Source organism: Cydia fagiglandana, chromosome 16 (genome assembly GCF_963556715.1).
Source record: "Cydia fagiglandana chromosome 16, ilCydFagi1.1, whole genome shotgun sequence".
Taxonomy (NCBI): Eukaryota; Metazoa; Arthropoda; class Insecta; order Lepidoptera; family Tortricidae; genus Cydia; species Cydia fagiglandana.
Genome location: NC_085947.1, coordinates 15,058,491 through 15,071,292, shown reverse-complemented (window position 1 = coordinate 15,071,292; position 12,802 = coordinate 15,058,491). Strand labels below are relative to the sequence as shown.

Here is a 12,802-nt window from a genome sequence, read left to right as displayed (position 1 = left end):
CAACCAATAACCTGTGGTGACACTATTAACGTGTTACATTACATTAGATATACAAAGCCATACAAAGCCCTATAACCGTCGTTAAATTTCACAATGACGCACATTATAGGCCAAGCAATAAGAAGTTATAGAGGGAAATGCTAAGAACACAATTTTTGACTACGTAACTTTGTTTGGACTAGTTAGGAGGTGAACATATCAAAAGTCCCCGGCCGTAGCCCCGGTGCTGGGGGGTAGAGGGGGGAAAGAAGGTCTCATTTTTCGGTTTTTCACTTATATCTTGGAAATTTTGCGTCTTAGCGACATGACTACTAAGACAAACCAAAAGCTGATAAAATTTGTTACAAGTTTTATTCAGTCAAGTTTTTCGATATCTTGAATAGTTTTTGAGATATCCGCTCTTGAAAGTTTATTTAGGGCTTTCAATTTTATCTTGATATCTACATTAGTGACGCTGCTAGACCGTGTTTGGTATCATTTTCGTATAAATCGGGGGTGCTGAATTCAGTTTTGGTATCACATTGACACCATTCCTAAGAAAAAACATATAAACTTTAAACAATACCTTTTTTTTTTAAATTCCTCTTCACGCTTAAACCGCTCAACCGATTTAATTGTAATTTGGTATACAGATATTTAGAGTCCCAAGACAGGACATAAGATACTTTTTATCTCAATAATCATCCTTTAAAGTTGTGAAATGGAGTATGGGGGGAATTCAACTTCGTCGACGAAACTGAATTCCTGAGGTTAATACTGCTCAAGGTAAGGTTTGAAGTCATGTTTGGTATCACTTTCATCTAAATCACAGATGTATTCCGTCCTAAATTTCATCTAAACCGGTTCAGCGGTTATTGACTCCCCATACAAACTTCCACCCACTTTTCACACCCTCAAAAGATGCTTTTGGTTATAAAAACTATCCTATGTCGTGTGTCGAGATTTAAACTATTTCTATACCAAATTTCAACGAAATTGGTTCAGCGGTTTAAGCGTGAAGAGGGATTTTAAAAAATATTTATTTTTAAATTTTGGTTTTACTTAGGAATGGTGTCAATGTTATACCATAAATGAATTCAGCACCCCCGATTTATACGAAAATGATACCAAACATGGCCTAACAGCTTCACTGACGTAGATATCAAGATAAAATTAAAATCCCTAAATAAACTTTCAAGAGCGGGTATCTCAAAAACTATTCATGATATCGAAAAACTTGACAGGATAAGACTTGTAACTAATTTTATCAGCTTTCGGTTTGTCTTAGTAGTCATGTCGCTAAGACGCAAAGTTTCCAAGATATGAATGAAAAACCGAAAAATTCGACCTTCTTACCCCCCTCTACCCCCCAGCAGCGGGGCTACAGCCGGGGACTTTTGATATGTTCACCTCCTAACTAGTCCCAACAAAGTTACGGAGTCAAAAATTGTGTTCCTAGCATTTCCCTCTACAACGTTTTTTGAGCATTCATTTCTTGACCTAATTACGGTTTCGTCGCCGTAACTCCCGTCATAAATTGCGTCACATGTTGACAGTTGTATCTTTATTGGGCGTCAACTACCGCTATGCTATTTAAGGGCTGTCTTATACTATTAAAAAATGTAACACGTTCCTGTAGTGAAAGTGATAATGTGTGTAAAAGCAGACACCAGAAATATTAACGTTACTTTTAATGTGTAATTTAAATGTACACGGCAGTGTGTCAGGCCAAGCTCAAAGAAAAGCTAATGAAAATTTTATGACGTTAGAGTTAGACTTCCTTAGATCGGAATCGATCAGGCCGCGTAGCAAAGATGCCAATTGCTTACGCTTCGTAGCGATCGAAACGCAACAGTCACTGTCGCACTAATATGAAAGAGTGATAGAGAGACACAAAGCGTTTTGTTATCGTAGCGATAGCGATTGTCACCTTGGCTAGGCCGGCAGATTGGAACGCTTGCATTGATTTGAGTGGAATGATGTTTCCGTGAACCTATTTAATTGGCCTGTTACACTTGTGACAATACCTAGTCTTAATTAATAAATAGCTCGCGTGTTAATGATGCAGACAGAGAGTGCAATTGAGGAGTTTCTTACACTACGATAAAAGTCAACGTATATAACGTTGTTCTGCGTTTACGGTGTATGGCTTGCAGATCTAAATATACGGTACACCTATCCTGTGATATATATATCTTGTGTGTTTAAAACTACAATATAACACTTTTTTAAACTCTCGCGTTTTGTACACTTATTTAACACGCCGTTTCAGCTGTTGCAACTTAGCTGAAAACAATGAAATTATAGCGCGGTAGACCCGTCTGTGTAATTAAATATGAATACCTACAATGTTTCTCTGATCCACGGTCGTAACTATCAACCACAAAACATGTCTTGATTTACATATCTATTACATTTATAAAATGTCTGCATACCATCAGCTGTTTAAGGGTTCACATTACTCAGACCTTCAGTGAAAGTGTAACGAAAAAGGCGCTTCGGCAATTAACTCTGATTAACATCGAACAATACACGACTGTTGGCAAAACAGTCTCGGCTTACTGCACGTCATAGGAAGATATGTCGTTAGTTCACCGATGTGGAGATGAACAGTTCGACGTCAAAGATATGTTTACATTTGACGCCTTATTACAAAGGAGTAAGGTGCAAAAGTGTAAACATATCTTTAATGGCGATTGCACAATGGGCAGGCATTCTGTACTACTTGGTTTATTCAAATTTTTACGTGGTGATGAAGATTTTATCAACAAATGGTGTTTAAGATATAATCAGATTGTTTGTATGATATTTTTGTTATGCGACTGGCTAGAACGGATGGTACTTTCTGAGTGTATGTATATCTGTGTTTGTATGTCTTAGCATTTGTTTCATGGGATGCTTAACAATCAAGTTATTTTTATACTTTCGAGGGGAATGAAAACTGATCACGTTTTATGGAAATGGGATCCGATGTCAATTGTTTGAGTATAGGAAAATCTAAGTTAACCAGTGTTGCCAACTCGGATTTTGAAAAAATGCTAGACTAAAGTCTAGATAATGCCAAAATAAAGCCAAAGATTTTTGAAATATGCTTAAATGCTAAAATATCACTTGAAAATGTGGTGCCAAACCGAGTGAAAATATGCCAGATCTGGCATCATTTATGCCAAGTTGGCAACACTGAAGTTAACACCAATAGTCAGTAGGTAGAGTCTGTGCGGAAAGAGAAGAGTCATAAAATGTATGGGTTCCCTTATATTCCACGACTCTTCTCTTTTCACGCAGACTCTGTCATGGCCCCGGTGTCTAGAAGATTTTTTCAGACATTTAACTATATATGTAATTAGTTATATGCTAGCTCTAGACCTCTGAGATTCTAGCTAGATATCTAATGCAGTAAATCAATAAGAAAATGTGTTATAATTCACTCACAAGTCTTGCAACTGTTCTCAACTCATCCAAACGTAAACGACCCACCTTTGCCGGAGGGCTACCCATAGCAGTAGAAAGCGGCTACGTCTAAATACGTATCTATTTCTATGTATCCCTATTTCCGAACGAAAGTGCCGGAGAAACGAAAACATTGGCTGATTCTAGTAATTGTGGTAAGGCCGCGTTCACGTGTGGAAGGTTTAGATTGAGGCGAAATTTAAGTTACTTTAACTCTGCTGCTCAAAACAATCTTAAGTATAAGTTATGTCATGTCCCATAGATAAAGGCTCCTTCTAAATACGCAGATTAAAAAAAAAAAAAAAAGTATAAGTTAAGGACTTTGCTGGTGAACAACAGTAAATACGATAATTCCAGGGGGTAGTTAAAACAAAAAATAAAAGAGCGATGGTGGCCTAGCGGTAAGAACGTGCGACTTTCAATCCAGAGGGGTTGGAAGGTCAGATGGCAGTCGCTTTCGTAAAAACTAGTGCCAGGATCCCATGAGCCGTGGCAAAAGGCCGGGATAACGCGAGCAAGATGACTTATAACAAAAAATACGTAAAGCAAGCATCAAACGTAGCGGATCAGTTTTATACTCTGTATCTGTACTTATATAAAAGTAAACAAAATCTATCCTCAATGACTCCTTAAGCCATTGACAGTAGAGGAAAACATTACATGATCAAATAATGTAGGTTAAAGTCAGGTCGTTCAGTGACTGATCCAGGCGGTTTTATATGTGGTTGGTTAACCAATAAATGTTATACCTAACTACCCGAAAATGTACAAATTGTTAGTTTACTTTTATTTAAATACCTAAAGATACAGAGTATAACATTGGACGGTATTGGATACACGGGCGAAGTCGCAGGTAGAGGCTAGTACGAGTAGATAATAACCATGAGTGTATAAGTGCATAAATATGGTCAGACGACTGTGAAAAGCTATAATTAGTTAATTAAAGATTTTCATCGTCTCGTCTCTGCTACATGAAGCAGGCGTGGTTAGTGTCATTTTCTTGTAGTCTGTTACGTCAACAACTGTCAATCTATGTCAACATCTGGCAAACTCTGAGGCCTGCTACCTATATGTTTAAAAAATATTTAACAAACGTATTTTTTGCTAGTGAATTTTATTATAACATATAACTGTCAGATTATCATATTATTCAGTATTCAGGCATTTCTTTTTCATCTCCATTTACTCGTACAAGTATTTTAAATTATATTCGAGTTTTGCACTCTATAGAAATTAAAGAAAGTTCCAAAATTCAAAAGAGTAGAGTCCAAATGTATGGGGCCCAATACATTCCACGACTCTTCTATTTCCGCACACTCACCGCACAGACTCTACAAATGACAAATGAGGCTAAGGTACACTGTCAGCAGCAGAATTTGCCAAGCGGGGCAGGTCCATAATGATCTACACATGCTGTTAGTCTTTTGATAATGATAATAAATAATAAAGTTGTGTTCAGTTCATTTTGAACATCTTGCTTGCTAATTTACGTGTCCTGCTGGCAGTATATACTTATCTGCTAAGGTACCTTTATTTAATAACACTACTATTTTATGTGGCCGCATTTAATATATAAAAATGTACGTTATTAACGCATACCTACGAATAAACCTACTTTATACATAAATACCTTTCGCAGAAGCATAGAAATCAGATCGTTTACCCGTACCGCTCTATTCAGATTAGCCTGTAATGTTTTAAGTTTCATGTACAGTGCATTTAGCTGTAAATGAAGAATATGTAATGATGCGTGTCTAATGAAGTAGTCGGTTTCTTTGCTCTCGTTTAGAAATACACTGTTTGGATTGGATTTATTTTACACGTCCGTCTAAATAAATTAGTATACCTAACATGTGTTTTGTATATGATATATTGTAAGAATATCCCGTGTTATTCTAAGTGTCATTAAAACTATCTGTTAAAAATAAACTTAGGTACTTTTAATATTTTATGGCCCAAATAAAAAGAAATAGAAACATTTAGAGTACGGTTTAAAATACATAGTAAGCGTTTTATCTGTTTTATAGAGATACGAGATATAAAACTAGAATCTTTTTGGAGGAAACTTTATAGTCGTGGAATAGGTACTAAAACTAATTTGTATATGTGAATATGTTCAATTTACCTACCATATATTGAATATACGAGTATTTACATTATTTACTCATAAACTATATATAAGTACCTACTACTGAAAAATATTAAATAAAGAAAACTTTGTGTAGGAACACTTCTCATTGAATTGTTAATTTAAACACTTCATCATATTAAATAGGTACCTAACCGTGTTATTAGTGTTATCACTTTTAAGTTTAGTTTCTTTTGGCACGGAAATCGTGTATTTGATTTCATAATTAATACATATATAGTAACAGCACCAGTCATGGGACATTTAAGAGGAAATTTGGAGTATTTATGATATTTCCCTTATAAATGTAAATGGTCTACCGCCTAGCGTGTTAAAAGATGAAAGTCCTATCCGTCTTTCATGTTTTTGGCACGTTGTATTAAAGATACTGCAAGGAGTTTCCACTTACTTAACAAATTAAAACTATGTTTTTTTTTCCAGTCATGGACACCAAAGCACCAGTAATGGGCCCCCGGTAATGGACGTGGATCCAGTAATGGGCCCCCTATAATGGACATTGCTCTATTAGTATAAAATATTGAAATGGGGAATAAGTTATGGCAAAAAAAAACATTTTTTGGTACAGGCTTTTATTGCTGAATGTATTTTTCTTTCCACAGCCAATTATTATTGTCTTAAATCCATCGAGACAATTCTAATAGACCCAAACAAAATTAGTTAGGGTTTATTGCGATAAAGTTCCCATGGCCACCTCCTGTCTCCATCATCAGATCAGGTCCATGTTATCATAATATTGCATTATCATCCGATTTGCATACTTAATTACATACTTACACAAAATTTGAACTGAATCGGAAATCGAAAAGTGGATCAAATTCAGCTACCAAGATTTGACCTACACGAACTAGCAGGGCAAGTTAAATAAAAGTTTGGTAAAAGGATATTAATTTATCCGAAGTCCGAGAATACCTCCTGGTTGACATATTTCGTAACTACATTTTACTTCTGTATTGTTTAAAAACATGCTATTATGGCATGGCAAGCATCATTATGTCAATTGTCCCATCATAGGAGGTATGCAGTTTTACAGCTCCTATAATGGGATTGGGCCAAATACCACTATTTTTTTACATCTGTGGAGTCACAACATAGTGTGTTGTATACCTTATCTCATGATAAATGCAATTAACAAAACACATTCTAGTTTTTAACAAGTCACCTCTCTTAGCGAAGTTGTTAAGAATTCGTAGTGGTATTTTTTTTCAGTGACACGACAACTTTTGGATTGACGCCAATTTCTTAAAAGATAACCGAATTTAATAAAAATTGAAACATAAACAGCTCTAGGACTCTTATTTATGATAAAAATATATCCAGTGTTTATAAACTACTTTTAGATACTTATTTTAGAGGAATTGTGGTTTTTTGTCCCATTACTGGTTCCACGTCCATTATAGGGTATACTACTATAAATTAGTTTTATTTCCATTAACAACGTGATTAAAGTAGTTAAGTAGCATCTTTTTCTGTTCATTAAGTAGTCATTTGTTTACAATGACACGCAAATATGTTGTTACTTCGCGTGTTTTGTTTATACAAAGATTGATGTGTTTAGGCGATAAACAAGCAGAGTACATGTAAGTTTGATGAAGATAAACTCACGCGAACTGTCACTTACTTTAATGAAAAATGAAAAAAATATATATTTACAATTTTGCGTGTTCGAAATATTTCCGCAATTTGAAAAATTAAATGTAAACTGAAAATTTAATAAAAGAACAGATGCCTATTAAGACGAAAGAGGACGACCGCCCCAACCATACCGAACCGAATATTATTAGTTTATAAGGTTTTCCTTTTTTCATTTTTTTTAAAGCCAAAACTAATATGCTGATGTGAGCGACATCAAAAACAACGTGATTTTTTTAAGATTTCGAAAAATAGAAATAGTATGAAAATACATACTACCTACTTATTGTCAATACCTATTATTGTTCCCTCTTAAGAAACAAAAGATCATCGGAAAAGGTTTATTTCGTCTTCCGTTCCGGTCTCTCATTGTAGTCCCTAAACTGCGAACAAATATTGAACAGCAATAGAATAATAAAAGTGGAACCAGAGACATTAATCGATCATGCTTTGCTTTCTATGCAAAGAAATTTGAACACCGTTGTCTTTGTCGTTGAACAAAAACACTGCTTCTGTTTTTTATAGTCACGGAACTTTTTTGAATTCGGGATTGTTTTTGTTTTTGACCTAGTTTGCATTGTTTTGAAAACGTGATTTAATATTAGAATGTTTTAATTTTAATATTACCTATCGTGACTGGGTGCATTACATTTGTTATAATTACTTTTCATATATTATAGTTTGATATATCGTTATTTGGAATAACGTAATAAATGGCATACTACCGTAATACCTAATTAACGGTATACATAATGTTATTATTGATATAATGATCATAAGGTATATTTACACTTCCCCTAATATACATTGTCATAATGATTAAATACTCTAAAGTGTATTATTTGTTATAACAAGTGACATCACATAATTATTTGTATGGCATAATAGTTGCATGACATAAATGGGTTAGGTTAGGTTGGAACTGCGACTATTTATGTATAAACGAATAACTACCTAACAAAAGGAGGGTTAGGTTAGGTTAGAACTTTGACCCTCTGTAGAATAAAATACTCTAACAAAAAAGTGGTTTAGGTTAGGTTTGAACTGCGGCCCCCGCAGAACGAAAAACGTGAAAAAATTGGTTAGGTTAGGTTAGAACTGTGACCTCCCTAGGTTAAAATAGCTAGCAAAAGCAGTAGGCTTGCGTACTAGTTATAAAAAGTATGTAAAACTTTACGTTATCAGTAAATGAAATATGACACAAAAGGTTATACAATATATGTATTTATACTTGATAAAATTGTATGAAGTATTACGTTATTCAATAATATAATATAACAAATGTTATTATAAAACATGTCTTTATAATATTTGAAAATTATATCACATTAGGCATTATATTATGACAATTTAGATGAAATCACAATATATTAAAGGAAACGTATGATAAAAATTACATTATAACATACAATAATATATCAAATGGCGTTATAACAAATGTATGATAGTTTTTTTATAATTATATTAAACATTACACACCCATCGTGACTACTTTGAAAACGTATTCGTATCTTGTTCTGTCTATCAAAAGAAAAATGTGGTAACTTATGTATGGGATGCATAGAGTTACTGCGTTTTAACTTTGAGTAGAAGTACGAGATACGAGATTATTTCAAAGTAGTAACGCTATGTACGCGTAAAATAAGTGATTTTGTCAGTTTGCTTTAAGCGCTGGTAAATTTTTAACAGGCCTACGTAATGAATTGAATTAACTTTTATCGTAGTTTTATAAAGTCTGTGAAAATTTAGGTATGGTATGTATTTAAGTACCTGAATGTTTTATTAAGTAGGTGCAGTCTCTAATTTACAGAATATCTGTATCATAAATAGGTAACCCTTACGAATGAGGCTAATTACTTATATCTATTTACTGTTTAATAATATAATTCGGTTAGCTAATATAATAACTCGCTCAAGAACAGGTCTTTTATGATTACACTAGGTCGATGGCTCACAAACCTTTAATCATACTAACATTCTAAGCTGACCATTGGTGATCCTTATATCTTCACAATAAGGTCTAAAATTGTTATTAACTAAAGCCAATGGTTACCAGCAGACAGGTTCAGTATCCTACTTATTAACCTTAACTTACGCGATAAACACGCGGATCCGAGCTTATTAAAATGATGAGAGCCTACTTAGGCTGGACTGATTCCTATCGTATATCGAGTGCGTCGCCTTTGGAAAATAGAATCGAGTAAAGTAAATCTACAAGACATATTTGTGTCAAATTTGCTGACTGATGAATAATGCAATTGATATTGAGACTTCCTTTACTAACCATTCCATCCAAAGGGTAAAAACGGGACCCTATTACTAAGACTCCACTGTCCTTCTGTCCGTCTGTCTGTCACCAGTCTGTATCTCATGAACCGTGATAGCTAGACAGTTGAAATTTTCACAGATGATGTATTTCTATCGCCGCTATAACATCAAATACTAATACAAAATAAAATAAATATTTAAAAGGCGCTCCCATACAACAAACGTGATTTGCCGTTGTTTGCATATGGTACGGAACCCTTCGTGCGTGAATCCGACTCGCACTTGGTCGGTTTTTTTGTTAGTCAATCAACTTTTTTTGTCACTCGTTGCCATGGTTACATTACAGTCGCCTGGGTCACTCTTAATACCCGGATTTTAAGGTATTCAAAGCCTCCTGGTTTAAAGCGACGTCACTTGGCTATAAAGCTTTTAACGTGAGCTCTGTAAGTAACTATAATAATAAGGCTGTTCGTTGATCTAGACTGTAGAGTATTCTAGAGTATCTAGACGCGCGCGCAGGTCCGGGACGCTCCACTGGGCAACAACGGTGCTTAACTGTACGATTCAATCGGCGATCGCGATCGTTATGGTATCGTGTGTTCGGTGTAACTGTAATCGATAATTAGGGGCTAATTCAGGAATGAAATGATTAAGTGGTCTCTATCCGCGACTTCGGTCGCGTAGAAGATTTTAAACTGTCGCACCCTTGTCTTCTTTGTAATCTCCAACTAAATTGGAACCCCTAGAACTAGGGGATGTATTCTGGGATGGAAGTTTTCTAAGTTATAAACACTGTGTGCTGAATTTTATCGAGGGTGAAGGACAAACACCAATAATAATAAAGCGTTATTCATTATTAGTAACAATGAATGTGTTTACTTTGTGGAAACGTTACAGAACGCGGATATACATACGATTAACATACTCCACGTTTTAATATTTGAATGAAATTAACAATTGTACACTATTTTTGATTAAGTGTGTGCAATAATTCCTAATTTAACTGTTGCGAATAAGAATAGAGCAGAGCTGTTTAAATTCTTTGCGTGACTTTAGTGAGAAATGTTTATTTTTTAATACCTTTTTTACTAGAGTTAATTTCAGGAATCTGAGAAGAAAAATAAATGTAGATTCCGTCTGAGCTAACGTTCCACCGACTTGAACGGAACAAAGTGAGGTGGTGTCATTATGATCGTCATATTTTCATTGAAATTTATTATTCATGATGACATTTCCACACCTTGTCATTCATTACCAATCCCATTGAGAATTAGCTTGGTCCGACTCTATCCTCTATTTTTCAAGTAATTAACTAAAATTAGGTCTCTGCCTGAATCATGTCAGAAGCTATTATGCAGGAATTAATTAAACTTTATTTTCTACGTAAACCAAGACGTAAAAAAACACACGTATATGAGGTATTTTTTAAAACCAACCAGATTTCTCCACACACACACACATCGCTACAAAGTGGGAGCCCGAAAACTCAAATCGGGGATTTGGCAGACGCCGCCGGCGATGGCGGGTTGAACTACTCCTTTTTGAAGGAGTGGCCCTACATAGCATTGGAAAGAGATCTGTGGAGAAATTGGGAGGTGGCCTTTGCCCAGCAGTGGGACACGTAAGACTCCGAATAATAATAACCAGATTTCTTATGTTAGGTACGGTAGCTACGGTAGGTACTAAAATGTAGGAAGATTAGATTTTTTAGCCTTTTTCTTTTATAGCTCAGTTCATGTTCTAACTAGCGACAGTTTGGCCGCCGTGCGCTGACTTACCATTAGACACGGCGCGTGAGCATTTTCTTTTGGAAAACTTACTTACCGGGAAACCATAGTTACGGTAGCGGATTTCCTTCCTATACATTTTATGTATATGATTTTATTATTTACTTATATATTCATTGCTATGTATTGATTATGCTTAGATATTTAATATTAGATATATCTCGTATAGTCATATTTTTAGAGGTTTCTCTAAGTAGCTGTTTTGCGTGTTTGCACGATGTAGATAATTTTTATTTAATTGGGTAGTTAACCGTAAAATAACGGTATCAATGTTTTTATACAAAAAATACCTATCATGTAGGTAATTATTATAGTGTATGTATAATTAAGTACATTCATTAATAATTTTCAAATACCGGGATAAATCCTTACTCCGCTTTTTTTTCAAATCATTTAGTTACATTATTATTTAATTAAAAACTCGTCCTTCATTTCACACACCTTAATTAAAATTAGATTAATTTAATATCCTTACTTTCTATAACTTACCAATCATATTATCACCCCTTGTCCTCAACATGATCACAATGCAAGCTTCAGCACACTGTCATCACTGTCACAGCACTAGAGTTCACTGTTACGGTGCGCGTGAGTCGGTGCGCGGTCGGCTGGGGACTGCGCCGGCGTGGGCGGAATAGTGGAAGTGAAGAGAAAGGTGACGTCAGGGTTGGGGTAGACTTTTTCTTACCCCTTTCGTCCGCATGAACATCCTTGTAGATTAATTTAGTGACTGTTTGGGGTATGGTAAATAAACGTAGTCTGTATTTTCTTAGCCTTTTATATATCACAACGTCAGAAGCGAAATATATTTATTTCGTAATTAAATTTTATTCTGCTCATAAACCTGTGGAATATCTAAGACTTCTCGTATTTATACGTTACTTCGAAATCGGGGTAATTTTGAAAATGGGAAATATAAGTAAATAACAACATTAAGCAAGATGGCATAGGCGCTTCTGGTTTTACAGATATTTGCCGTTTTCAACATTACCCTGCTTCCGAAGTTATCCCAATGCACCGTATCGTATGTAAATATTAGATAAGGCAACATATAAATAAGTACTATTTATGATTACGTGAAAGATATAAGGAAGAAATTGCTCTATTCAAATGATGCGTGTTTATATTTAATGTTTTCCGACCAGAACAATCGATAAAGCAATATACATGAATTAATTGTTCATAACTAACAGTTAATTTATGCATATTGTTCCAAAAAGAGGTTCCTACTTTATATAATGTTTGGAAACGAATGTTACGAATTGAAAGTGCCATATTTCATAACTGGAGCTAGTTTATGGTCAAATGGACCATATAATGGCCCTTTGGCCATTTGCACGTACAACGGTTTGACAGGCGTGTCCGTCATAATAGGCACTTTTGTGCGGTAGTTCATAACCTTCAATATGACCACCGGGTTGTTTTAAAAATAGTGACAATAATAGAGCATTATTACTGTCTAGCCTACCAATACATAAGTACGTTCCACTGCTAAATGCACCTCTTCTTAAAAAAACCGAGCAAGTGCGAGTCGGAATCG

The 12,802-nt window shown here is 35.0% G+C and overlaps 1 protein-coding gene across 1 annotated transcript in view; it reads right to left on the bottom strand.

Moving 5' to 3' along the window:
- LOC134672062 (proteoglycan 4-like) overlaps positions 1-11,894 on the bottom strand; it is a 62,863-nt gene extending 50,969 nt beyond the window's left edge. The window contains exon 1 of the mRNA XM_063529962.1: positions 11,752-11,894. Coding sequence (XP_063386032.1) covers positions 11,752-11,782 — 31 coding nt within the window. The 5' untranslated portion in view covers positions 11,783-11,894. The remainder of the gene's footprint in view (positions 1-11,751) is intronic.
- Positions 11,895-12,802: the final 908 nt, after the last annotated feature.